The sequence below is a fragment of the Urocampus carinirostris genome, chromosome 12 (genome assembly GCF_059441175.1).
Source record: "Urocampus carinirostris isolate Australia breed hairy pipefish chromosome 12, RoL_Ucar_1.0, whole genome shotgun sequence".
NCBI classification, from domain to species: domain Eukaryota; kingdom Metazoa; phylum Chordata; class Actinopteri; order Syngnathiformes; family Syngnathidae; genus Urocampus; species Urocampus carinirostris.
The window spans coordinates 32,319,573-32,346,804 of NC_142360.1; the positions used below are offsets into that span (position 1 = coordinate 32,319,573).

Below are 27,232 nucleotides of genomic sequence, written 5' to 3' on the forward strand. Positions count from 1 at the left end.
AGCCAGTCACAGGGACCACGGAGGCAGACAACTCGCTCGCTTATTCACACCTAGGAACAATTTGGACCGGCCAATTAACCTGACATGCATGTCTTTTTGGAATGTGGGAGGAAACCGGTGTGCCCGCAAGCACGGGGGAGAACATGCAAACTCCACACAGGAAGGTTTGATCCCATGACCACAGAACTGTGCCACACACGTGCCAACCACCGCTCTGCCTTGCTGCCATTTATATAATTATATGGCAAATAACGTGAACTATCACATAAACGGTGCATTTTTAAATTAATTGTAAGTTAAGAAGTTAGCGTTTATTTAAAAAAACATGCGCCTCACTTAAAGGGGCCTGAGATAATTGTCCTTCCGGTTAGCCAAAATCGTCAAATTTTGCATATAAAATTAAGATTTATTTTTTTTAAGTGGGGTGCATCCTTTGAGGCGTCCTTAAAAAAGTTGAAATTTAATTATTTCCTCGATTAAGTATCTGTTAACAATGCCCAACTGACTTCAAAGAGTCCTTGTGCTTTATTTCCCACTGCGCCTATTTGTTTTTATTTTACTTTTAGCAATGCTGTTCAGGACGGAAAACATTAGGTAGGAAGAATTAGGGGTTGGTAGGATTGCCAGACAGTTACATCAATTTCGCTCCGCGTGTTTTTGTTTCTACTCGTGAATGTAGCATGAAAACGGTGAAAGTAAGAAAAGGCCTGATTCAAACAGAGTCCAAACACCAACCCAAACCTCAAGAAAGATTTATTCGAGTGCATCTTAGCAATGCACATACTTGTACTCAGAGACCGCAATGATGGCACAAGCCAGGAGAAGGCACCAACGAGTAAAAAAGTTCAAAATTCTCTCAGCCCCTTTAAAAAAATACGTATTAAGTGAATGTTATCAATTCAAAAAGAGCCCAAGACAGCTCAGAAAACAAAAGACATTTTCAGAGAGTATTTCCTTTACACTAGATCGCAATTACGGGTCATCCATAAAATGATTATTTTGTGACTTATTAACGTATTTTATGGTTGTGGCAGCAGCAAATGATACAATCAGTTCGTTTTTGGCTTTTGTTTTCCCTGTTTTCCTGCACGGGGTAACCCCCCCAATCCGCCTTTAACTTCCCTACCTGCTTTCTTGCCATGCCACTCATCTATCAATCATTCAAAGCAACAGATCTCCTTAACCGCGCCTCCTCATTATCTTTACCGGATGTAGTAAAATATTGATAAAACTGTACCGTTTTCATGTGGCTCATTTTCTCTTTCTTGCCGGCAGAGAAGCGAAGGCGTCCCGGCAAGTTCCAGCCCTTCAGACGTCTCTTTGGGAAGAAGAAGCAGAAGAGGGAGGCCCAAGGCAGCCTTGATGGGGCGCAGTTGAAGGCCAGTTTCTCCACTGTGGAGGTTTGCAATGGAGTTTTGTCCGAAGATGAGCACGCTAGTCAAAGTCTTAGGTGCGTGTAATGCTGTACTGTTTCACCATTTCCTGAAAATGAAAGTGTTGGGTGGGATATACCAACTAGACAACCATAGGAAATGAAAAGGTTTACGGAAAATCATGCTAACTCAAATTAAACAAACAAAACTGTATCAAAATAATCAAATTATATTTACTGTATTTTCCAAATAATGCAAATCTAAATAATAAAAGATTGCAGGTAATTTGGAAGTGGCCTTAAAAAACAAAAATGCGGTAAATAAAATCAGAAATTCCTGATTGATGAATAAAATGTGTCTACATACTGAAGGATTTTATACATTTGACTATAAGGGATTTTGTACGATCAAAAACAAATTACATTTAAATGCAAAAGATATTCTCTGGCTGAGCTGTGGGGCGAGGTCAATGCAACCTTGGGAAGAATGTTGACAGAAACAACGGGAACTGGGACAAGGGCTGATAAGATAATCAGCACATCCGACGACGCAGAGGGGGCCTGATGACGGGGGACGGCAGGCGATGTTTGGAGAACAAAACCCTGATGACGTGGAAATGCTTGGGGATGTTTTGACCATTTCAGACATCGAGGCGAGGGGTGTTCCTGGCCCGCCCATGGGATGAGCTGGCACACCAGCTGGCGGAGAGACGTGGGTCGAGGGAAGAACATCAGAAGATCGAGTGAGAACGAGAGAGACAGCTCGACGGAGACTCGAGCGACACTAATTCGGCTAATTCGATGGAGTTCACTTAGTTAAATACTTTAAGAAATTAAATCTGCCCCTGTGTGAAAATGTCGGCTATTCTTGTCCATCTTTTCCCGAAAAGAAACGAGCGCGCATTGTTAGGTGGTGTTTGGTTAATGGAGTCAGATAACTAATTTGAACAATTTATTAAACGATACATTTTAATAAAACAATTTCCCCAAATGTAGATTCTATGAAAAATCTTGTTTTTACTGAAATTTTAATTTAATGCGCTTTATGGTCTCGAGCGCCTATATAAAAAAAATTCCCCCACAAGGTAATTTTTGGGGGCGGTGTGCCTTGTAATCAGCTGTGCCTGATAGGGAGGTTGGGGTCATTTATGCGTGTTTGCACGTGTGTGAGTGCATGTTTTGGTGTTCTTCAGTGTAAATCTTTAGAAGACTTTGGTCATTCCTGTGTAAATTCGACTCCTAGGTGACTCAGGTAGTCAAGAAACCAGTAGAGGTGGAAGTAGATGAAGCAAGGTGATACCTGACTCCATCTTTATCATTTCAATATTCGGAAAATAATGGCTATGGTAATGGGTCATGCAAGATATATGTAAAATATATAAATCTATAGAATACGTATTTTTTATATTTTGTATTAGATTTTAAATTAAATTAAAAGGTTTGATAAAAAGAGACGGCTTTATGGGCTGGATTTTGTTCTGCTCTACATTTTAAAATCTGCTCGCCATGTCTCTGTCCACAGGGAACTGAGTCCCATCGGATCCCGAGCCCTGTCCCACGAAAGCATCTTCATCCCTGACGACTTGGCCAAACAGGCCAAACCAGATCTCACCATGTCCCAAGAAAACGTCTCGGACAAAGTCAAAAATCTGCAGGTGAGGCGACCCGGGTGCAGAGTGTTGGGGCACGTGTTCCAATTTGCTTGACTCAGCGCTCAAAACGTAATGCTGTTAATCGGACAGAAGCAGATTGCGCAGACGATCAAGTTCGGCCAGAGGCCGTCTTCTCTGAGGAGGAGCGAAGGGGACGAAGGGAGTTCAGATGAGGAGGAGGTCCCGCAGAGTCCGCTGAGAGTGACGGCCCAGGTTGAAACTGAACCTCCAAAAGCTGAACACACGGTAAGGGCCCCTAATACATTTGCCGTTTATACTCGCATACAGGAGGACCCCCTAAAACTGCTTTAAAATAGCCACATGCTGCAAGGAATACGTAGACAAAATATGAATGAAATATGTACCTATACAGCGATAATTATTTAAATTATTATGATCAAAAAAGGCAATAAAACACATTAAATCACGATAAATTGAGCTGCAGTCCTCCTCATACACAATAGTGATGGTGCTGATGGACTGAAAAGGAGGAAGTATTTGCATACCTGTCAACCTGTACGGTTTTGCTGTACAAAGTACGTTTTTTATGCATTTTAAGACGAGTATGATGTACAAGGAAATCTGTAAGGAAAAACGCAAAATTGTCAATCGCATGCGTCTGCCGCCTGGGGATTTCCCATTCATGCATCATTCCGAAAAAAAAATAAAATGTTGTACGATTATTTTGTATTTTGTACGGGAAAATCCGACAGTTTGTACGGGCATGGAGCCATGGAGGTAGACAGGTATGTATTCGGGCGAATAGGGTACATGAAGAAACCACATGACCATGGGCTCTTAGGTGGCCAGGGTTGGGTAGGGTTACTTTAACTGGATTACTTTCAATTACTTTTGGATTACTCCAATACCAAATATGCTAATAAAAGACAAAATAAACTATCTATCTATCTACCTTGGTCATGTCCCTAAAGAGGGGTGACCGACAGCAAGACACACACATACAATAACAAAGAAAATAAAAGGGAAATAAATAGCAAAAAAAACAAAAAAAAACACACAAAAATTTTTGGACCATGGCAAACCAATTGCCCAAACACCCAAACAAGTTAGGCACCTCGGCACCTAAGTTGGTCATGCTTCCGTCCCTCCAGATGAAATGGGACACCAGAAAGCGGCCATGTCATTCGGGTCAGAGTGACACAACACACTCTTTCGTTCAACAGCAGGGCCCAACAGCTTTCACTGGTTTACCCCTGCTGCATCATACGGGTGCCCAGCCCATCCTTAAGAACGCGCCCACAATCCCACTATCCTTTCACAACACCTCTCCACTCCTTTCTATCACCAACATGAGCTCTAGCTTAAATTATATTTAAACCTAAACTAAATATGAATAAAATTATGACTCACAACTCGTGGTAAGCTTTCTCTCCTGGTTTTGATCTCTTTGATCTCCGGCAAAACTAACATAAAATGCGACAAAAACAAAATGAAAATAAATCCAAACAGCTTGCCAACATCATTTTTTGCCTTTCCATGTATTCCAAGCCTGCACAAAATTTAGTAATTGTCTTCATATTTAGTTTTTTTGTCTTTTATTAGCATATTTGGTATTGGAGTAATCCAAAAGTAATTGAAAGTAATCCAGTTAAAGTAACCCTACCCAACCCTGTAGGTGGCTTAGGTAGTGCTGCCTTTTTTACACACATTGTGTTCATTTTGTTTCATTTGCATATAAGGTGACCCTGATTTCAGAATGATATTATGTAGTTCTAGGTTTGGTATATATGTGAGATCCAAAAATCCACAATGGGTAATTGATTGACCTGCCTGCTACTTATAGTAGCTCAACTTCATATAAATTCTTGGGTTGCTTATACAAAATTGGGATGTGTTTTGGAGTTTTCAACAGTTTTTGTTTATACAGATTACATGCTTTGGGTATTTTTCAAGAAAAATATGTTTTTAGAAATGGATTACCCAGTTCATGTTAAAAAAAATCATACATTTTCCTTTGTTTTGAACAATAACAATATATGCGGTTTCAGATAAAATGACCCAATTGTTTTTATTTAAAAAAATAAACCACCTTCTGTTTTTTTTTTTAATAACTCAAATTTTGTTTGGGTTTTGTGCAATATTCAATTTTTTTTAAACAAGACAACTGAATTTTCAGGTCCGTGTGTGTAAAACAACCACAGAAGCAGGTTTACAACAAAACCAAGTAGTGATCAGTTCACACTTAACCCAAATTTTGCAAAATACAATGTTCCAACTTAAACATATTTGGCGCATTCCAGTTCTTAAAAATCCTAAATTTTGCATATCAAATCAATGTCTCATTTTTATGTTTTTAAAGGGACAGTTTGTATTATATAGCACTTTCTGTAAAAAAAACAAAAAATGTAATAAATTAAGAAAAAAACTACATTTATTTCAATGATCCATTATCTGCACTGCTTATCCTCAGTAGGGTCGCGGGGGTGCTGGAGCCCATCCCAGCTATCTTTGGGCAGTGGGCAGGGGACAGCCTGATTATTTAAATTATTATGATCAAAAAAGGCAATAAAACACATTAAATCAGGATAAATTTTGGTCCCAACTATTTTGAGAGTTTTTATGATAATTCAGTTCCAAACTCACTTGAGTCACAAAATTGTAATTACATTTTTGTATTTTTTATTTGTCCAGGTACAAGCAGGCCCGCAATCCAAGTCGCACAGCACCCCTGTGAAGTCCCCAAGGTCCAAAAGAGTTCTCCCACCTGGCGGTACCATCGAATCGGTCAACCTGGACGCTGTTCCACAATCAACGTCTCTCCTGGACAACACCGCAGCTAAGCATAAACTGTCCGTCAAACCCAAGAATCAAAGGATTTCACGCAAGCATCGGAGGTTTCCGCAGGTGAGTTGTACAGTTCTGGGCCCTCAGATTCCGTACTCTGAGCCCCTTAAAGATGAGTAGCCCTGAATACTGCAGCAAACTAACCCCACGTATACCACGGTAGGACCTCCAGGAAGTGTCGATTCCTGGTACGATGCAGGAGGACCCGGAAGTGGCTGGCATCTCTGCAGACAGCCAACTCGGGTCATCGTCAGAAGAGACCCCGGAAGTATTCAAGATGAAGCGAGCAGAAGAGGAACGATTGGAAGCCAAGAGGAAGAGGGAGTTGGAGGAAGACGAGAAAAGGCAGCGGGTGGAGCAAGCGAGGATCGAGGAGGAAGAGCTGTGCCGAAAGCAGCGACAAGAGAAGGAAGAAGAGAGGAGGCTTCATGAGGAAGAGGACAGAAGAATTCGGTGCGAAGAAGAGAGAAGGCATCGAGAGGAGGACCAGCGCAAAGAGGAAGAGCTGAGTATGCAGAGAAGAAAGAGGGAAGAGGATGAGGCGGCAAAGAGGCAGCAGGAGCTGGACTTGCAGCAACTGCGTTTAGAGGAAGAGGAGAACAAGAAGAGGAAGGAGGCCGGAAAGGAAAGATTGCGTGAGAACAAAGAAAAACACAGATTGGAATCGGAGAAACGTCTAAAAAATATGGCAGAAGATGAGGAGAACAGGTGCTCAGATCCTCAGGAGAAGAAAAGGATAGCTGAAGAGCTCCGCTGGAGGGAGATGGACGAGCGCCAGCGGCCCTTCTCCTTCCAGGTTTCCTCTGGAGAAAAAGAAATCCTTTTCCCCAAGGTTAACTTGTCGCCTGTTACTGCTGCCATTAGAGCCACAGTCAATCCACAAGAAGCCAGGAAGTCCACCTCTGATGTACCGGACTCACCCAGCCGGCAAGGATCTCCGTATGTCCCCCACACCGCCATCCTGGTGACTGGGGCGCAGCTGTGTGGCACCGCAGTAAATCTCGACCAGATCCGAGACGCCGCGTGCAAGTCCCTCCTCGGAATAAGCGAGGATCGGAAGGCCCAGGGAGCACCACCTCCTGAGAACAAAACCTCCCCAGATCGCAAGTCGTCCAAGACGAAATCCCTCACCGAGTCCACTGAGTTAGACCCAGATAGTGCAGCCGTCCTTGCCGAGTGGGCCAATATCAGGTCCAAAATTTTCAAAGGTGTGGAAGAAGGATCCGAGTACTCAGACCCTCCCAGGAGCCAAACTCAAGCCAGCCCTGAAGAACAGCTCGAGTTTACTCACACGAATCTTAGGAAAACCATGTCCGCTAGCACTAAATTCTCCATTGCGCCTGCCAAGAAAAAATTCGGAGACTCGAAAAGGAATTCAGAGTGCTCAATTTCCAGCATATCGGATGATAAAACGGGAGAAGAGGCCGCATCATCAAACGTGTCTGCTTCCGCCTCACCAGCTGCGAGCCGCAAAGCTCAGAACAGGACGAATAAAAATGTGCGCATCGCAGAAAGATTGGCAGACGAGTGCGTTTTTGCCAAGGACCTCCCATCTTTCCTTGTCCCCAATCCAGGCGAGCCAGGGTGGAAGTCTCGAGACCGTAGCGTGTCGGCAGATCCTGAGAGCACTGCAGGGTCTGAAGATAAGCCTTCGCCTTTCGGCATCAAGCTGAGGAGGACCAATTACTCGCTCCGGTTCCACAGTGAACAGTCTGCGGAGAAGCGGAAGAAGCGTTACAGCGCCGGTGACAGCTTTGACGGTGTCCCCTCTCCCCTAACACCCATTGACCTCGACTCTGATGCTTCCCCGGTTTTCTCCGACCGATCCAGTCCGACATCGCCTCAGAGAGAGAGCAAGTACTCCCTCCCTTCAGCCCCCCTTATGATCCCTCGGGTAGGCCCGGCCAAATCTCCTAGCCCTGATCAGGCCCCCTCCAGGCAGTCGCTCTACCGCAGACCCCTTACTTCGCCCAAACCTTCTGAAGGAGTTCCCACCCCTCCACCATCTCTGGCCAGCCGAAATCACCCCACGGCGGTTTCTCAGTTGCACTGCAGCAGCCAAAGCCAAGGGGACGAGGAACCCAAAGAGAAGAAGTCTTTCTTCCCGTCCATCAACATACCTTGGAGGGAGAAAGCGGACAGAAAGACTGAGCTCATCAAAAGAGGTCAGAGTCAGCTTGTGTGCAAAAGTCGTGGATTATAGAAACAATCCCAAAGAAAAGTTACCAAATAAGACCTAAACAAAAACCCCTGCCTGATCCTTTTGTCATCCCTTGCAGAGAAACCGTCTCTCCAGAGCAGGCACTCACTGGACAGCGCCAGGGTCCAGGAGAAAGAGGCGGGCCCCCTTTGGATCACGCTGGCGCTGCAGAAGCAGAAAGGCTTCCGGGAACAGCAGCAGAACCGGGAGGAGCGCCGCAGCCAACGGGAAGCCAAGCTGGCCGAGAAGCAAGCCCGGGAGCGGGACAGTGTGAGTTGAGTCCAAGTGCTGAGGGACAACAAATGTTTTTTTTAAAATTTGCCTTAAGTCAGATTTTGCGTACCAGGAACTCACGCATCTAAAAGCATCCATCACATGAATACTACATAGACCCAACTTTGCATACATGATACTATTTCAGATTCACATATACTTTATTGTCATTCTTGTACACGTGTATACAAAACGAAATGTCGATACATCTGACCCGCACAGTTTCCTTGAATGTACAGATATAGAAAACATTTTGTATTGAGTTGGAGTATTGAAATACTGATAAAATACTAAATAATTTAGCTATGAGTATTATACAGTAGTGCAAAGAGTGCAAGAGGAGCAGCTAACCAAAATGGGCAGTCAGGTAAACAAGTCACTATACAATAACAATAACACTGGAGTACGATAGTGCAGAGGAGAACAGATGTGCAAAGGAGTGGCTAGGTATAAGAGAATTGCCAGTAGTGCAGAGAACTGCCAGTAGTATATTTACAGTGTGTTCGAAAATCTCGGTACCTCAGATAAAAACATTAAAATAACAAAATAGTATATAGCAAGTACTAATTATATGTAATATACAAGCATAGGATTAAAAAAATAAATAAATAAAAATGCAAAAATATTAATTTTATTTACCTTTAGGGGCAAAAGATGTCGACGGTAGATTAAACATGAAACAGATTTTGAACCTTCCACTTGCAAGTACTGTCAAGATTTCCTTGCCTCTATCTCCTTTTTTTAGAAATAGTCCCGACTCTCTAGTTATGGCAAAGCAATTTAGCGGAGGTACCAACTTGTGTGCCCTCTCTTTCTCCCTCTAGCATCATTGCAAAACTCGGGACTCATAATGAATAAATACAGTACAAAAAAATACTATAGTATGTCACAAAAGTGGGCAGCACGGTGACGCGGTGGTTAGCGTGTGTGCGGCACAGTTCTGAGTTGTTGCCCGGAGTTTAGCTATTGATGACTATATTTTGAAGTATTTTTCAGGGAAAAAAAAACTACACCGCTATATACTGGTAGGCTTAACACAGACTTCTTTTCATTGTGTCAAAGCGATGTTTTATCAGTGTTATTCTGTTGATAAGAATTTATTATGAGCACTTACCATGGAGGAAGTTGGCGGTTACTAACCGAGGTATTTGCATTGTGGTGAAGGATTGAGGGAGCGCAAGAAAGCCGGATAAGGTCTGTATGATGCAAAATGGATGTGCTAACTAGGATGAGTTGATGCTCACGGTGACCAGTCTCAAGCACTCAGTCCTCTAGTGGTACTGTCTGGAAATCTTCGTAACTCAGATTTTCTACCATATGTCGGGCAATATTTTTCCTCAAAATACAGTTTGTATGTCGAGTTTCTTGTAACTAGAGTAGCTCGCATGTAGAGGGGCCACTGTATGCATTTCCTTGATTGACCGCTGAATGTTCTGTCCTTCTCTGACTGCACCTCTGTTGGTCTGCAGTTGGGCTTAGCAATGACCATTAGCCCGACAGAGTGCCGAGGAGGAAGCGGGAGCGTCAGTCCGGGTTCCAAACCGCAGACACCGGACGAACCCAAAAGGCCTGACAGCCTTCTGGGACGCTTCGAGAAGCGAGAACAGCTGAAAAAAGCCAACACTCTGCCCAGCTCTGTCACTGGTAAGCACTGTAGAAAATTGTTATAAGCCTACTTGGGGTTACAAAATTTCATATACAGTGGAACCTCGGTTCTCGACCATAATCCGCTCCAGAACCCTGTTCGAGAACCGATTTGTTCAATCACCGAAATCGATTTTCTGATTAAAAATAATGTAAATCGTTTTAATCCGTTCCAACACCCTGAATGTTTACCATGAATGTTTAACGTAAACATGAAGCTAACCCAGGCTAATCGTACGTTCGCCTGCTAACATGAACGTACGTTCGCCTGTTAACACGAACGTGTAAAAATAAAATAATCAGGTCGTTTACAAGTCATTTAGCACCACAAGTGGCTAGCGCTTCATTGGAAAGGGGGCTCCTTTCCAACACCCTGAATTTTGGGCTCAGTTCCAACACCCTGAATGTTTACTTCGAATCATAAAGCTAACCCAGGCTAATCGTACGAAAGATTACGCTAACACGAACGGGTAAAAAAAAAAAAGATAAAGAAGTTAATTATGAATAGGATTTCTTACCTTTGTGGTGGTCAGCAGAAGGCGCATGCTGTATTCCCTTAGCAAGATCGGAAACTCGCACACCTCTTTCATATTTAGCCATTATGCCTTTCTTAAAGGCAATAGTTGTACGAACAACTTTTCTTTTTTCACCTGTCCTGCTTGCACCGACCTTCTTCTGAGGCATAGTTAGGGGCTAAAACACTCCGTTCACCGATATTAAAAGCGAAAGCAAAAAGAAGCAAGTGCGCACGTGGTTGGTCACAAGGGGTGGGGGCAATCTACACGATCTACACCCGTACGCCGCTCAGCATCGCACTCTAGCGTACGCACTCACGCATTAGCGGCGTTCGAACGCCGAATTTTTGACCGAACAGCGAAGCAAGAATTTCTCGAAGTTTGGGGTCGAACACCGATTTGTTCGAACTGAGAGGCGTTCGAAAACCGAGGTTCCACTGTATTACTTTTTAATTCTGGCTTGCATATCCGAATGTTCCTTTTTTTGTGGCTAGTGGAAATTGCCGACTCCACACCGTCGCCCCCTGCAGTCAAGGAGGTATCCAAGCGCTTCCCTGCCGTGGATTCGTCGCAAGTGTGCACTGAGCCCGCCTGGCTGGCACTGGCTAAGCGAAAGGCCAAAGCTTGGAGTGACTGTCCTCAGATCATCAAGTAACAATCTTGCCATCTTCCACCTCACAAATCATCCCACTCACTTCATCAGCGGTCCCCTACTACCCGGCCGTGGACCCGAACCAAAATTGGCACCTCGCAAAAAATATTCACAAATGATTGTAAGAAAAAAAAGAGTTAACACAGAAGCTTACATCAAAGAGTGTAAAAGAAATGTAAACAAAAGTGAAGGAGCCAAGGGTGAAAGAAAATGACATTAATGGTAATGCTAACGCTATATCAACACATTGCCTGGTTTAATTCCTTAGCATCCTGATTGTTTTTATTCATTCATTTTTCTACCTTAAAAGATCAAATCATGATTAAAATATTTTAAACTCAGTGACATGTGATGAGGTTTAAGTCTGGTGAGGCAGTCTGATTTACAAAAAAATGAACCTACTTCTTATTCATCGTTTGATTGGCAAAGCAAGAAAGCAATATATAAACTGTAACAGAAAAAACTAGTTTACTATAATGTCTTACCTTAACTTATAAATTAAGTCTATGTCTTTGAAGAGCTTGTAAGACTCCATTTAGTATTGAAAAGAAGCATCCATCGATAGGCAATCCTCCAATATGAAAAAATGTCAGGAAACGGACCGGGAAGCAGGAAGTCGGAACTCATATGCGTAGACGATCTGTCACTTTAATTAGGAAAGAAAAGTCCAACACACAAACGGACCAAAAACAAAACAAAACAGGTTCAAAGGCAATCAAAGTTACAAACTAGGCATTACTCAGATCAAACAGGCATGAACAGGTCTTCAACAAGGTAAAGCAATGGTCTGGCCACGGGCAGTTCCAAAAGGAGCGTTCAAGTACTCCAAAAGCAATCAGTCCAATGCGTCTCAGCCGGTGTCAAGGGGCGGGGCCAGCTGGGCGCCATGACAACCGTGCAGGACATGACAAAAAAAAAGTCCATGGAATGAAAAAGCTGAATAGTGGATGACTTTATTTGCTGCTGGCTTGCTAATACTATCACTAATTCTACTGTTTGGGGCTGAATTGTGCGCCAAATCAGAATCAATGGTCACAGTAGCGCTCTCTGCCTTGAGGCAAGAGAATTGCGTGCCTCATCCTGCATCTGTTCAGCACCTTAATACGTTACATACTAATAGTATAAATATTATTGAAAAAGGAAAATCAAAAATTGTGAATTTAAATTGGAAATGACTTTAACGCCTAATAATCTTTTCACTTTTTAGTTTCCATGATAACAGGTGAGGCATAGCCTCAGCTGCCTCCCCTGACTGCACGTCATTGTTTAAAGGTCTTATTATTATCCTTATCCCTTTGAGTTAGTTTTTTTAATGTTTATGTTAAATACAGCACAAATATTTTAGCCAATAATAACATTTCATTCTTTATCAAACACAAAGCAAACTTTAACATTAATATTTAAAAATGTGTATTTCTACAACAACCATATTGGAACAAGTCAAGGAATTTAAATAAAACATACAAATACAACAATGTCAACAAGAAAACTATACCTTCCGTAAAGCAATGTTTTAAAAATAAAGCCATTAAGTGTAAATAGTATAAACATGTCATGAAAGGGAACGGGACTGTCTTGAAACGGGTCGGGAAGCAGGAAGTAGGAACTCATTTGCGTAGACGAAGTTTTCAACAAGGGTAAACAACGATCTGGCAAAGGGCAGTTCCAAAAAGCAGATTTAAGTACCCATAGGAGTAATCAGGAAATGCAGGTCAGCCGGTGTCAAGGGCAGGGCCAGCTGGGCACTATGACAACCGTGCAGGACATGACAAAACAATATAATTCTGTGCATAGGATGCAGCACTTTGAGGAAATTGGTGGAGGAGAGAAGTATCGGTACCAGGACACTAGTTCAATCTAAGGACAATAGCATCAATCCGTTTCAAGTACTTTCTCAGTATTGATAATATCGATATTTGGATTGATCTGCCCACCCTTCATGTAGATATTAACAATATGCTTAAAATTCTTACCCTTGGACCCCCATCCCTCTTTTACTTTGCATTTTTATGGCATTGGTTTTTTACTCCTTTTAATTATTTATTATGTATTCACTGTATAGTCGGAATGTCATCATTTGCCAAAACAATAATGTGCTATTTGTTTTTTGTTAATCGAAATAAAATCAAGATAATGATGGTATTTTTTTTCTAATCATAGCAATTTTGTTGACAGGGTGTGTGATACAAAAGTGCAAGTTAAGGTACTTTTAAAATTATTCTTCTTTACTATTAACTGCTTTGAATGGATTATTTAACATAATTTGTTTTCTTCTAAATGTTGTCTCTGGTCCACGATTTAAAAAATAAAATAAAAGTTGGGGACCGCTGCACTCTCGCACCCACAAACCAGTTCTGCATGGAGACCGCACACCGACTCTCATCCCACTTGGCTGCACTCAAATCTACAATTATTCAAATACGCCGAGCTTGCAAGCATGCGGCTTACCCACAATTCCACCTTTTTATTCCCACTGTAGCCAATCACTGGGACTGTAAATACTCAAGCGGCCTCCCAAGACAAGGTGTCTCCCGTCAAGAGTCACTTAAAGGTCTCTTAAAGGGCTATGAGTGTTTTTTTTCCCAACTGTGAAGCTCAGCTTCCGCTCACTTCCTGCTTGCTTAACAACAGAGGTGTCCAAACTTTTCAGAAAGCGGGCCAAAATTGGTAAGCTGGAAATGTGTGAGGGCCGAATAGTCAGGCTGGTATTCTTTGAAGTCTTTAAGAAATTCACAGCACGTCGTGACCTCGTAGCTCACCTTGTAGCATTTTCATTTGCTTTGCAGGGTCTCGTGAAAAAGCGCTGCTGTGCCGTTAAATCAGCTTCCTTTTGCTTCACCTTTTACAGCATTCATTTCCAGTTAGCTTTTCGTCGTCACCATAATTCATTTGGCTGTGCCTCTTGATATTATACTCTTTGAAACCAGCTACAATCTCTCGGCAAATTAGGTAGACGCATTTGTTCTGGATTTCAGTCAAGAAATACTTGAATTTGCCCTCGTCCTGGAAGCGGCGGCCCTCACAGTCAACTTTTCTTTTTCTATTTATAGTCGCCTTGTCGGAAATGGGGTAGGCTAAAATTCTCAGAGAAAGCCAGGGGCAAAGGGGTACTGCTATCATCTGGTTTATTTTTTTTTCTACACATTTATTTTATACTACAGTCAACCTTACTGGCGGGCCCCATATTAAATTTAGGACAGAGCTCGCGGGCCAGAAAAAATTTGATCACGGGCCGTAACAGGCCCCTGGGCCGGACTTTGGACATGCCTGCTGTACAAAGTAGATTGGGGGTGGGCCAACTATGATTCATTCGACTTATTATGTGAGGGTTATTTATTAAGTAACGAAGTAACGACTTCAATGTTGCCTAATGTAGCGGAGTATAAGTACCGTTTTTTTCTTCACAAATTTACTCAAGTAAACGTATAGGTATGTAAAAATACTCATAGAAGTATAAAAATTCCCAAAACTTACTCAAGTAAATGTAACGGAGTAAATGTACTTCGTTACTACCCACCTCTGGTACTCATAGCAGTAAGATGGCAGCCTCCTGAAGGTGAGGCCTATGTAAAATTGTTGACAATTTCTTGACCTACAGATATTTTAAAAATTGACTTTTATTTTTGCTTATTATTTACATCAATATAGTTTTTTTTTACTACCTGGAGGCTTTTAAAAATACACTCTCCCCTTAACAATAACATATTTTACTTTATTTTGTTGCATATAAAAAAAGAGTTTATCTTTTGAGCATATAAATGGCTAATTGATTCAAAGCAGAATATTAAAATTTATTTCATAAGCTAATAATAGTTATCCAGAACAAATAAATGAAATAGTAAAAACATATTTTAAGATTTTTTTCTCCTTTTTAAAAATAATTGAACTGCACAATCTTTATTTCATTAAAAAAATTCTTTGGATTTTTTAAAATATAATCGTTATTTAAAATAAATTCAAAGTAATACCATCAGAAAATGGCAGTTTACACATTTAAATTAAATTACATAATGTAAAATGTTTTTAAGTTTTTTGGGGGGGATTAAGTGCAATTTATTTTATACCATTTCAATATTAGATCTTTAAGGGATTTCAAAAATTGAAAAAGAAAAATTTCAGTAGTTTATTATTTATTGTTTCAGAGTGGCAGACCCTAGTGCAGCAGAATGACAAGTGTTTATTTGGAACAAAAAGGAATTTTAAAAGATGCTTCGCACATGGGAAGTGAAAAAACAAGTAACAAAAACATAGTCCGGAAAACACGAATAGCCAATTTCAGGATGTCCAGAATAGATCAATGAAGGGAACACTTCGGACGGACATCAAAAACATCAGAGGCAAACCACAATTCGACAGCTTTTGCTTTTGGCAGAGTCCTTACGTACTGGTTTTTTGATTAGTCAGGTTAAGGTACAGGTGGGGGGTATTCAGGTACCTGTTGCAGCCCTCTGGAGGATGATTGTGGATCATAACACCAATTCGATTATATTTAATAGGAGTAATGAATTATCATATTATAGACAATAAAAACATCAGTATTACAAAAATATTTAATTAGCTGGGGAAAAAAATCAGTTGAATGTGGCTTGAGTGCAAAAGTTTGCCCACCCCTGATGTAGATTCTTTTTGTAGGCCATCACCATCTTCATCATCCTTCCACCTTTCCGCCAACTCGGTTCTTCCTGGCTTGATCATTTGCAACGGCAACATATTATGTACTGTATGTAAGTCGGAGCCTTCTGTTTCTAACCTTGCTGGTGTACGCAGTGTTATGTGTAACAAAATGAAAACACACAAAAAAAGTTTGGTATCATTTGCACTTTTTTGGGGGGAGGTCCCACAAAAACTTAAAAAGGGAATTCTTTCAATGAAAAAAAGAATGAAGAATTTAAATAAATATGTCTGAACTCACTTGCTCTTTGTTTTCTTGACGACTGAATGATACTGTCACATGCAGTGTTAAATTAAAAGAAAAAAAAAGTTTCCGGTTACGAAGGGTCTGAAACTGATCACATTTGCCTAAAGGCGTTTCAGAATACGAAGAAAAAAATACAATTTAGTACGAGTAGCCATTCGCTGCTAACATATTTCTACCTGGCAACCCCATGTGTAAGCGTGAATCCTGGCATGCTCTTCGTGTCCCCTGCCTGCCTTTGTAAACAGTCTACTGTATGGTACCGCTACAAAGAGCTAGCATTCGCAATGGACCTCATGAAAGACATTCAAAAAAGTGGACAAGGAGAGAAGAACAGGAAGAGAAATCAAAACGAAGCAAGAAATAATAGAAAGGTATGAAAAAGGGAAGGGTTTGTGTCAACAAGGAGGACACGGCCATCATTTTAACAGTCCGTATCAAAGACATTTTGGCAAAATACCACGAAGTGAAAAGAAATCACCCAGACCCAAACCTTTGACAAGTCTGGCTATCGCTCATTATCATGACGTCTGCCTTGCACATTTCCGAAGGATAATCTAAAGCCAGTCTATGCAGACGTCATTGGATCAGTTTTTCCAGAAAGGCGAGACAAAAACAGCTGCTGAGGACAAGTAAACAAAAAAAGCCAGTTAATAGGTAAATCAATATTCTTTTTCTTTTCTTCATTCTTTGTTTATTTACTTTACGTGCCTCTCGTTTCATGTGTATTGTGCAGTAATCTAATTTTGGTATTTAATTTGTTTCAATTTCTGATGCCCTTTTATGATTTAATATAAAAAAAAAAAACTTTTGCGGGGTTTGGAACAGATTAGCACATTCACATTCAAAAGACGCCTCTATTTACAAATGTTTCAGGTTAGAAAGCTACTCCCGGAACCAATTAAATTCGTAAGTAGAGGTACAACTGGTTTTCAAGACTTTTCCATATTTTAATAAAAAAAAAAGTTAAAATATTATGAAAAAATGTTATTGTAATATTATGTTAAAAATATAAATATTGTATTTGACCATATTTTTATTTTTTGGTCAGAGTAAACCAAAAAATGAATTGTAGAAAAACACATGAAGACTTTAGTAATATGCAGTGGTTAGCGCTTGTGCGGCACAGTTCATGTCATGGGAACCTGTCGTGGGTTCAAATCCAGCTCCCGGCCTTACTGTGCGGAGTTTGTATGTTCTCCCCGTGCTTGCGTGGATTTCCTCCGAGCACTCCGGTTTCCTCCCACGTTCCAAAAACATGCATTTAAGGTGAATTGGCCGGTCCAAATTGTCCCTAGGTGTGAATGAGCGAATGATTTGTCTGTCCCTGTGTGCCCTGCGATTGGTTGGCAACCAGTTCAGGGTGTCCCCTGCCCACTGCCTGGAGATGGCTGGGATGGGCTCCAGCCCCCCCGCGACCCTAATGAGGATAAGCGGTACGGCTAATGAGATGAGATATATATATATATTTTTTTTTTTTATTTCATTAACAATAGTTTATCTTTGAATCAAAAAAAAATTAAAGCATTTTATTTTTTAAAACACATTGTTAATTTGTGTTTCTATTTAAATACAAGATAATGCATACGCCTTAATGAGAAAATTAAATGGTCCATGTGAATTATTTGACAAATGTTGTAATATTCTGTTGTGCAACCAAAAAAATTACTGAGGCTCAAAGTGATCATTAAGGACGATTTATCTTCTATTTTTTTGCCCATCTTTTCACTATAGTTTTGTTTTTGGTAGTAGCAGAATCAGTAAAATGGATTACAATGTCATCTATCTCTAGGTAAGGCTGATGTTTCGTAAAATAAATAAAAACTTCTTGACCGACGAGAATTCATAAAACAAGGCACATCCATACGGTAGTTCAAATTTCCCTCTGTCCTGGAAGCGGCGGCCCTTGCAGTCAACTTTCCTTTTTTTTTTTTACAGTCGGAAATGTGGTGGGCTAAATTTTATACATAAAGCCAAGGACAAGGTGGCCAAAGGGCTACTGCTATCATCTGGTGAAATAGTGATTTTTTTTCTGTACAAATGTATTTTATACTGCGGTCAACATTATTGGCTACATATTATACATTTTATGACAGAGGCCACAGGCCAGTAAAAATGTGATCACGGGCCATAACTGGCCCCCGGGCTGAACTTCGGACATGCCTGCTTGAACATATTTTAAATGTTATAATTCCCTGATGACAGGTGAGGCACAGCCTCCCCTGCCTCCACTTCATTGATCACCAGATATTTGCAAACAATACACATAATCGTCCCGACACCCGACGACCAGGAAGCGTCGGTCCACCACCGGCGAGGAAAAAATCTCCCCGGGAAGAGTCCTCGAACACAACACGCTTCCGTCCCGAACGTCCACGACATAAACGGTCCCATCAGTGGAGGCGGCTGCTACCAAGCGGCCCTCAAAGACGCAAGGACTGGCGAAAACTTTTCCTGCTGTCGATAATGTCCACAAGAGGGAGCCATCCGTGGCGTTCAAGCAATGCAGCCGGCCGTCGTGAGAGCCGCAAAGAAGAGTCTGGAGGTCCGAGGTAACACATGGCGACGAAAAGACGGCGCCGTACGTCCGGTGTTGCCACAGCTGAAAATGGGGGAAAAACAAAAACAACAAAAAATGGCAATCGGCAATAGCTTAAAGGGGCACAGTGTATTATCTGACCATTAGATGTCACTGTTTTTTGTAGTGCAAGCCAGAACAAGTTTTGAAAAGCACAAGTAACAATATAAGGTTTTGGGCTACATGCAAGATGGCGGACAATTATGTCAGCTCCCTCTAGTTGAGGCTCACGTTATGTAAATAAAAGATAATTTCTCAACCTATGGGTATTTAAAAATAGTATCGGTGTGCCCTGCGATTGGCTGGCAACCAGTTCAGGGTGTCCTCTGCCCAGTGCCCGAGGACAGCTGGGATGGGCTCCAGCACCCCCGCGACCCTACTGAGGAAGCGGTGAAGATAATGGATGGATGGATATATGAAAAGCAGAACAGCATTAAATGGGCGGTGTGTAATATTTGACCACTAGATGTCGCTGCATCAGGGTTCCTACAACTTAAGGCAAGTTAAATTGAAGACTTTTTAAGACTTACTTAATGCCCTCTGAAATCAAATTTAAGACCAAGTCTACAAAAAAAATGTTTACAGTATTTCATGGATCCTCAGTTAAAACTGGCAGATAACTAATTACGAAAAACTCTTCTCCTACATTCATGGAGCATTTTTATCATGACGCCTGAAAAATCACTTTTTGGTCCGGTGACAAACTTATTTTGAAAAAAATAACCGTTCCATATTCATGACCAATTTTAAGTGTGGCATCATGAAAACACATGCTCGGAAAACAATAACTGACACACTGGATGTGGACGATTGATAAATATTCCAATTTTTTGTGTTTACATTATTTAGACTTTTGACATTTAAATGCCAATTAGGGCCTTATTTTTAGAATAATGAATTCAACGGCTTTTAAGAATTTTCAAGGATCTGCGGGAATGCTGTGTATGGTAAGTGCAACTGAAAACGAGTGCTATAAAGCAAAAGGAAGAATACAAACCACGGCCACTTCAAGTGACCAAACTGCAGCAGTTTTCTTACTCCTCATTATTTTGCCCAGCCTTTTTGAAGTTTTTGGGTACCCGTAGCAGCAAGATGGCAGACAATCATTTCAGCTCTCAATAGGTGTGCCTCATATTGGTTTTTTTTTGGTTTTGTTTGTTCTTTAATGAATAGTTGTTCTACCACTATGATGAGCTACATAATTCAGAATTTTGAGTTGTTCCTTGCCCGCATGCTGGTTTAAGATCAGGTCATTATGTAATTTTGTAATTGTAATCCTGTGCAGTCCTTTGAGACATTTTTGTGATTACGGGCTGTATAAATAAATGTGACTTGACTTGAATGTCATTTTAAGATGAAAATTGAATTTCGCCCAAATTTCAAACATGCTCAAAATTAGCATGCTAACCACAATCTCACTCAACGTTTTGTTTTCTCACCAACGTGCCGTCGTGGCCGAAGCAGAGAACGTTCCCGTCCACAGAGCCGATGGCCACGCGGCCTTCGGCTCCGCCGCACTTTGGCGAAGAAAAAAAGGGGGCATCCCTGCTGTGTGACCAAAGGACGTCGCCGCTTTCCTGATGCCCAAATAAATCGAACTGATTACTTTTCTTGATTTAATGATACTACGTGCATACCAAACGTCTTACTGGGTGTAGGCACAAGAGCTTGCCACCTAGCGTGGCAACATAGAAATGGCGGTGGGCGGAATCCAAATAAGGTGAAGAGAAGACAGCCCCGCCCCCGCAGTCTCGCCTCCATACGCAACGCTGACTCTGAAAAAAGAATAAAGTAAAAAATAAACAAAGGCAAAGGGAAAGATGAGGTAATGTGTTTATCGAACCTACAAAAACAGAGACATGGAAAACAACCCATCCATCCATCCATTATCTGTACCGCTTATCCTCAGTCGGGTCGCAGGGGTGCTGTAGCCCATCCCAGCTGTCTTCGGGCAGTGGGCAGTGGACACCCTGAACTGGTTGCCAGCCAGTCGCAGGGCACAGAGGGACAGACAATTCACTCGCTCATTCACACCTAGGGACAATTTGGACCGGCCAATTAACCTGACATGCATGTTTTTTTGGGGAATCTGGGAGGAAACGGGAGTGCCTGGAGGAAACCCACGCAAGCACGGGGAGAACATGCAAACTCCGCACAGGAAGGTTGGTAGCTGGATTTTAACCCATGACCTCAGAACTGTGCCGCACACGCGCTAACCACCGCGCCGCTGTAAAACAACCCTTACCCTAATAATATTAGTATTTTTTTTTTGCTTTTTTTTGTTTTATTCAAACATTTTTAACACACTGCAAAAGAATTGTTCTGAGCAGAAGTGAAGAGCATTTTTATAAAATAGTAACTAATTTCTCTAGTCACATGGTGAAAATTAATTCTTACATTGGGAAAAAAATGTTGCTTGTTTTTCTCACACACACACAAAATAAATAAATAAAGAAATATGGAGTCATAATGAGCCAATTATGGTAATCAAGGTTTGATTTTCTCATTTCACTTTAAAAAATGTTTTAAAAATGGTAAATGAATATATTATTTCAAGTATTTTTGTATTATGGTTTAAAAAATTACAATTAAGTAAATAAAAACATTACACTGTACTCAGCAGTGTTTTGCCAGTTTCACGATAAAAACAAGTGAAAATACATGTTCAAACATAGTATTACTGGACTGTCTCAGAAAATTAGAATATTGTGATAAAGTTCTTTATTTTCTGTAATGCAATTAAAAAAACAAAAATGTCATACATTCTGGATTCATTACACATCAACTGAACTATTTCAAGCCTTTTATTATTTGAATATTGCTGATTTTGGCTTACAGCTGAAAAAAACCTCAAAAATCCTATCTCAAAATATTAGAATATCATGAAAAAGTATACAAGTAGGCTATTCAACTAATCACCTGAATCATCTAATTAACTCGAAACACCTTGCGAGGGTTTCCTGAGCCTTAAAAACACTCAGCTTGGTTCAGTAAACTAAATCACAAGTATGGGGAAGACTGCTGATCTGTCTGCTGTCCAGAGGACCATCATTGATACCCTCCATCAGGAGGGTAAGACACAAAAATAAATTTCTCAAAGAGCAGGCTGTTCACAGAGTGCAGTTTCAAAGCATATCCACAAAAAGTCTGTTGGAAGGGAAAAATGTGGCCGGAAACGCTGCACAACCAAGAGAGATGACCGCAGCCTTAACAAAATTGTGAAGAAGAGCCGCTTCCAGAATTTGGGGGAGCTTCAAAGACAGTGGGCTGAAGCTGGAGTCCAGGTATCAAAAGCCACAGTTCACAGACGTGTCCGGGAAATGGGCTACACTAGCCGTATTCCCATGGTCAAGCCACTTCTGAACTCAAAACAACGGAAGAAGCGTCTGACTTGGGCTATGGAGAAGAAGCACTGGACAGTTGCAGAGTGGTCCAAAGTCCTCCTTTCAGACGAAAGCAAGTTTTGCATTTCATTTGGAAGTTAAGGCGCCAGAGTCTGGAGAAAGGCTGGAGAGGAGCAAAATCCAAGTTGCTTGAAATCCAGTGTAAAGTTCCCACAGTCAGCAATGGTTTGGGGAGCCATGTCAGCTGCTGGTGTTGGTCCACTGTGTTTCATCAAGTCCAGAGTAAATGCAACTGTGTACCAAGAGATTTTAGAGCACTACATGCTTCCATCTGCTGAAAAGCTCTATGGAGATGAGGATTTCATTTTCCAGCATGATCTGGCACCTGCCCACAGTGCCAAAACCACCAGTAACTGGTGCACTGACCATGGCATCACTGTCCTTGATTGGCCTGCTAATTCCCCTGACCTGAACCCCATTGAGAATTTATGGGGTATAGTTAAGAAGAAGATGAAAGACACCAGACCTACAAATGCAAATGAGCTGAAGCATCCTGGGCATCAATAACACCTCAGCAATGCCACAGGCTGATTGCCTCCATGCCACGCCGGATTGATGCAGTAATCCGTGCAAAAGGATTCCCAACCAAGTACTGAGTGCATCAATGGACATTTTCAAATGTTTGATTTAGTTTTGCTGTTATAAAATTATTTTTTTACTTGGTCTGAGGAAGTATTCTAATATTTTGAGATAGGATTTTTGAGTTTTTTTCAGCTGTAAGCCAAAATCAGCAATATTCAAATAATAAAAGGCTTGAAATAGTTCAGTTGATGTGTAATTAATCCAGAATGTATGACATTTTTGTTTTTTTAATTGCATTACAGAAAATAAAGAACTTTATCACAATATTCTAATTTTCTGAGACAGTCCAGTATACTTTGTTCCTTATTGTACTAGAATGACACATTAAAATAAAAGATAACAAAGAGAATAACTTTAACAAAAGCATTTAAAAAAAAAGGATTAAAACAAGAAAATAATACATGGTGTGATACGCTTATCATAGCTTCAAAGTTATTTTTAAAGCAAAATTTAAAAAAAATTTATACTAAAATACTATGCTTCTAAAATACATTTAAAATTTGTTTTTAACTGTAAGATTGGAAAAATAATGCCTACAAATACTTAATTATTTTTTTTCTTATTTTTAAATTGAAATATGTTATTGGAAAAACATTGGCAAATAACACCTATTAAATACTATAATAGTAGATTTCTAAAATACACACACAAGCACAAATACAATTTTAAAATATAGTAATATTTGAAAAAAATAACACCTAAATCAGCTTTATAATATTATAGTTTTAGATATTTTTTTCTCCTGAAATAAGAAAACAATAGTTAAAACATACACACAAACACTCACACACACTATTGATTATCAGTATTGGACTGGAGAAGCAGGATGTTATTTAAAATCAGTGAAAAAAATAAAAAGTGTGAATCTTTGCTGCAGCTGCACCATTCGATTCTAACTCACTTCTATGTGAAGAGCGTACACAAAACCGTCGTGCGATCCAACCAACACGGTGCCCGTGAGGGGGTCGGCGGCGGCTCGGCTCTTGACGGCATCGCCCGTTTGGAAAACCCAAAACGTTTCCCCAGAATCGGCGCTCATCACGTAAACGCCGCCGTCATAGCAACCTGAGAATAGAACAGAATAAAATGGCTTTTGTTGTCATTATAAAATCGTATAGGGCTGCAACTAACAACTATTTTACTAGCCGAGTAGTCACAGGCGATTGAAATGATGAGTTGAATGATCAGATAATTATGCCATTTTTCTTAAGTTTAGCATTTAGTGGATTTTATTATACTTAAAACCATAATAAACATATGAAGGTCCTATCTAAAACCAATAAGGCACAGTGCTCGGTCATGAGAGACGTAAATTCATAAATAAACCTCTGTCCATTTTTTTAGACAGGCATATAGATCATTGATAAATAATAAACCAAGATCAGGCTCATTAGCAGCAGTAAAACAGGAAGGGAACAAATATGTCCATTTTGTGAAGTACATTCAGTGGTCGACTGCAAAGTCGGTAACATAAGTACTAAACAAATCTCAATAAGATCTGCACGCAATAATAAAGGCAGGGGTCGGCAAACTTTTTGAGTCGCAAGTCGCGTTGGTTTGAAAAAATTTGCTCAGGGACTGGGCCGGGAAAAAAAATAGTTGATAGATGTATTTGTATTTTTCGTATATGCCAATATAGTGTCAGATCTGATACCTAGGAAATACATGAGGAAAATTGATAACATAAGCCAATCTATTTTTTTTTCGTTTGTATTTACCCTGCACAATTTGTGTTAATTTGTCTATTTGCTTATAAAGTGATAGCAAAGTACCATTTCCCTTTTAAAGCGCTAAATGTGATCATAAACCGAAAACAGGCTCATTAACAGCTGTAGAATGGTAAAGAAAACAAATATGTGCAAACAGTGGTCAAGCGCAAAGTCTGTGACAAAAGTACTAAAATTCAATGTCTGACCATTTCCTGTTTCATGCTGACTATTTTTGCACTATGATGACTTTGCACCAAATGCAATATTGCACAACCGTTACGATACCAACGTTATCACGACAACCCTGTATGTAACATCCCACATGCCGACATTTCTTGTGTAAATACCATGTAAATTATAACTATAGCCTTATCCCCCTTGTCTTATAACATTATCTTCTCTGTTCCTTCTTCTTGCTCATACCTCACTATGAATGTGTAAAACTGGAGTGTCATGCCCAATTTCGTTGTCACAATATGTTAGCCCATTTGTAACAATGACAATAAAGGTATATTCTATTCTATTCTATTCTAAAAGACTCAATAATTTGAAATCAAACGGTTTTAACTTAACTCAATTTTATTCATAAAGGCCCTTTAAATCAGCCACAGCTGAAGACAAAGTGCTGTAAACAACTAAAATATAGTCAACATAAAAACTTAAATTGACTGTAAAATAACGGAAAAAACAACAACAAAACAAGAACAAAGTTTTTGGACTGCATGAATCTAATTTAAAATATGTTTGTCAGGCGCAGTCTGGTATAACACTCAAGCTCTCTTTAAAAGCCAAAAATAAGTGCATGAAATAAACCATGCATGTCATCAATCGCTCCCAAGTTTTGATACGTGTAGTTGATGTTGAGTCAAGTCAAGTCAAGTCATGTTTATTTGTATAGCCCTTAATCACGAGGAGTCTCAAATGGCTGCACAGACCAGAGATTATTGCAAACCACAGACTATTATTACACCATCCCCTGATCCAAAACCTACATGAGGGCAAGGAAAAACTCAAAAAACCTCAACATGAGGAAAATGAAGAAACCTTGAGAAGGGACCGCACGTGTGGTAAACACCCTTCCAGGATGACCAGGCTGGAATGGATGTTGCAATAACAAATAATACACAGATATTGTAAACGTAAAATATAGGTTATTCATATGCTGTATTATAGAAGTGTGTTTTAAAATAAGATTTAAACAGTTCCACTGAGGTTGCAGATTGAATCTCAGGGGGAAGAGCATTCCACAGCACTAGGGCCCGTATGGAGAACGCTCTCGAACCTGCTGTCTCTTCTTGGTTCTTGGGATCACTAGTAGACCGGCATTTTCAGAGCGAAGGCTCCGGACCGGAACATAGGGCGAGATTAAATCTGAAAGATATCTTGATGCCACCAATTCTGTATGTTTATGTGAGCACTCTAGATTGGACAGCAATTGTGCATGCGCAACTCTCAAGAGAGATCATATTCGAGTAGAGAGGCCTCACTCTGTTGGAAAAATATGTCTGGCGACAATAGTCGAGAATGTAATCAATTGTTAACTATTTCTATTATCATTTTTACTGACAAGGCCATACAATAGTACGACGAAATTGGCGGGCTTCCCCTTTCAGTGCGAAAGATCACAAACACGTCGCCGTGGAAACAATAGCGCAGAAGCGAAGGAACCGAGACTAACCTACGATCACGTAGCGCCCACACGGGGACACGGCGGCCGACGCTTCGATGCGGCCCCCCAGTACTCGCTCCCACAACAGCTGCCCGCTGTCCAGGTCCAGCGCCTGCATCCGGTGCGAATGCGAGCCCACAAACACGCTCGTACCAGTGCCATCCTGGCGTGCCAGAAGCACCGGCGAGGCGTCCACGCATCTGCCAGTGTCTGAAGACCAACGTTGGCTGAGGACCATCTTGCCGGTCGTAACATCGCCGTCCAGTTTCAAGACTTTAGAGGGCCGTCTCTCTCCCCCCTCTTTTGGTATCACTCCCTCTGTGACCCAATCTCTTTTTCCCGGCGCCATGAGGATCCGCAAGATGTCGGCAAAGGTTCCATCTAGGACCACCTCCAAGAGCCTGGGCGAGCCCACTCCGGTGGCAGCCAGGACGTCCTCGCACAGGCGGAGCGCCTTTAGGGAGTCTCCTCCCTCAAACAGGAACCGGGCATCCTCCTCCACATTGGTGTCCTCTTCAAGACCAAGGGCAGCCTGTCGACGGGGAATCGTTTTGAGAAGGATAAGCAATGAACAATATTGTTTTTCCCAACTAATTTTCACAACAGTTGAGGTCCAGTTACAGACCCACATTTTGGATGGATGAATATTACAATTATTCCCATGATCACTTGAAGAAAGAGAAGATACTGTATAATGGCATGATTTTTTTACATGGATGAAATCGGGCAATTAAAAAATGATGACATGGCGGTTAAGGAAAAATGGGAACAAGTAGCTAATGTAGTGATAAAAGACGACGAATGGGAAAAAACTTTGAAAGAGGGACACAAAATAACCAGCAGCCCGACATGGAGGGAGTTTGAATGGAAAGTAAAAATGTGATTCTTCTATACACCCTCTATCACTTCAAATTATAAAAATACCTCAAACCTATGTTGGCGTAACTGTGGGAGGGTCAGAGATTTTACGCAAATTTTCTGGAATTGCCCTGTAATATTAAATTTCTGGAGAAATATTTAGACAGAAATAAAATTAATTATTGGTTGGGAGTTGCAGTTGGACCCAGTGATCTATGTACCGTATTTTCCGCACTATAAGGCGCACCTAAAAGTCTTTATTTTTTTCAAAAGCTGACCATGCGCCTTATAATACAGTGCGCCTTATATATGGATCAATATTAAGTCGCCGACTAGATTTTCCCCCGAAGGCGAAGTAGTCCGCGGTGTATGCTGGGATTTATATACCGGCGTTTCATTTCCTA

General features: G+C 40.9%; 2 protein-coding genes across 3 annotated transcripts in view; one reads left to right on the forward strand and one right to left on the reverse strand.

Annotated features, from left to right (window-relative positions):
- Positions 1-11,375, forward strand: part of cracd (capping protein inhibiting regulator of actin dynamics) — a 28,186-nt gene extending 16,811 nt beyond the window's left edge. For both annotated transcript variants that reach the window (XM_088349984.1, XM_088349983.1), the window contains 8 exons: positions 1,276-1,450; positions 2,895-3,027; positions 3,115-3,270; positions 5,677-5,889; positions 5,993-7,994; positions 8,109-8,299; positions 9,772-9,946; positions 10,956-11,375. In XM_088349984.1, coding sequence (XP_088206110.1) covers positions 1,276-1,450; positions 2,895-3,027; positions 3,115-3,270; positions 5,677-5,889; positions 5,993-7,994; positions 8,109-8,299; positions 9,772-9,946; positions 10,956-11,116 — 3,206 coding nt within the window. In that variant the 3' untranslated portion in view covers positions 11,117-11,375. The remainder of the gene's footprint in view (positions 1-1,275; positions 1,451-2,894; positions 3,028-3,114; positions 3,271-5,676; positions 5,890-5,992; positions 7,995-8,108; positions 8,300-9,771; positions 9,947-10,955) is intronic.
- A 6,139-nt stretch (positions 11,376-17,514) lies between these two features.
- Positions 17,515-27,232, reverse strand: part of aasdh (aminoadipate-semialdehyde dehydrogenase) — a 28,283-nt gene continuing 18,565 nt past the window's right edge. Inside the window, exons 9-13 of the mRNA XM_088349223.1 lie at positions 25,980-26,502; positions 23,494-23,657; positions 20,256-20,381; positions 20,046-20,183; positions 17,515-18,630 (exon numbers count right to left, since the gene is read on the reverse strand). Coding sequence (XP_088205349.1) covers positions 18,262-18,630; positions 20,046-20,183; positions 20,256-20,381; positions 23,494-23,657; positions 25,980-26,502 — 1,320 coding nt within the window. The 3' untranslated portion in view covers positions 17,515-18,261. The remainder of the gene's footprint in view (positions 18,631-20,045; positions 20,184-20,255; positions 20,382-23,493; positions 23,658-25,979; positions 26,503-27,232) is intronic.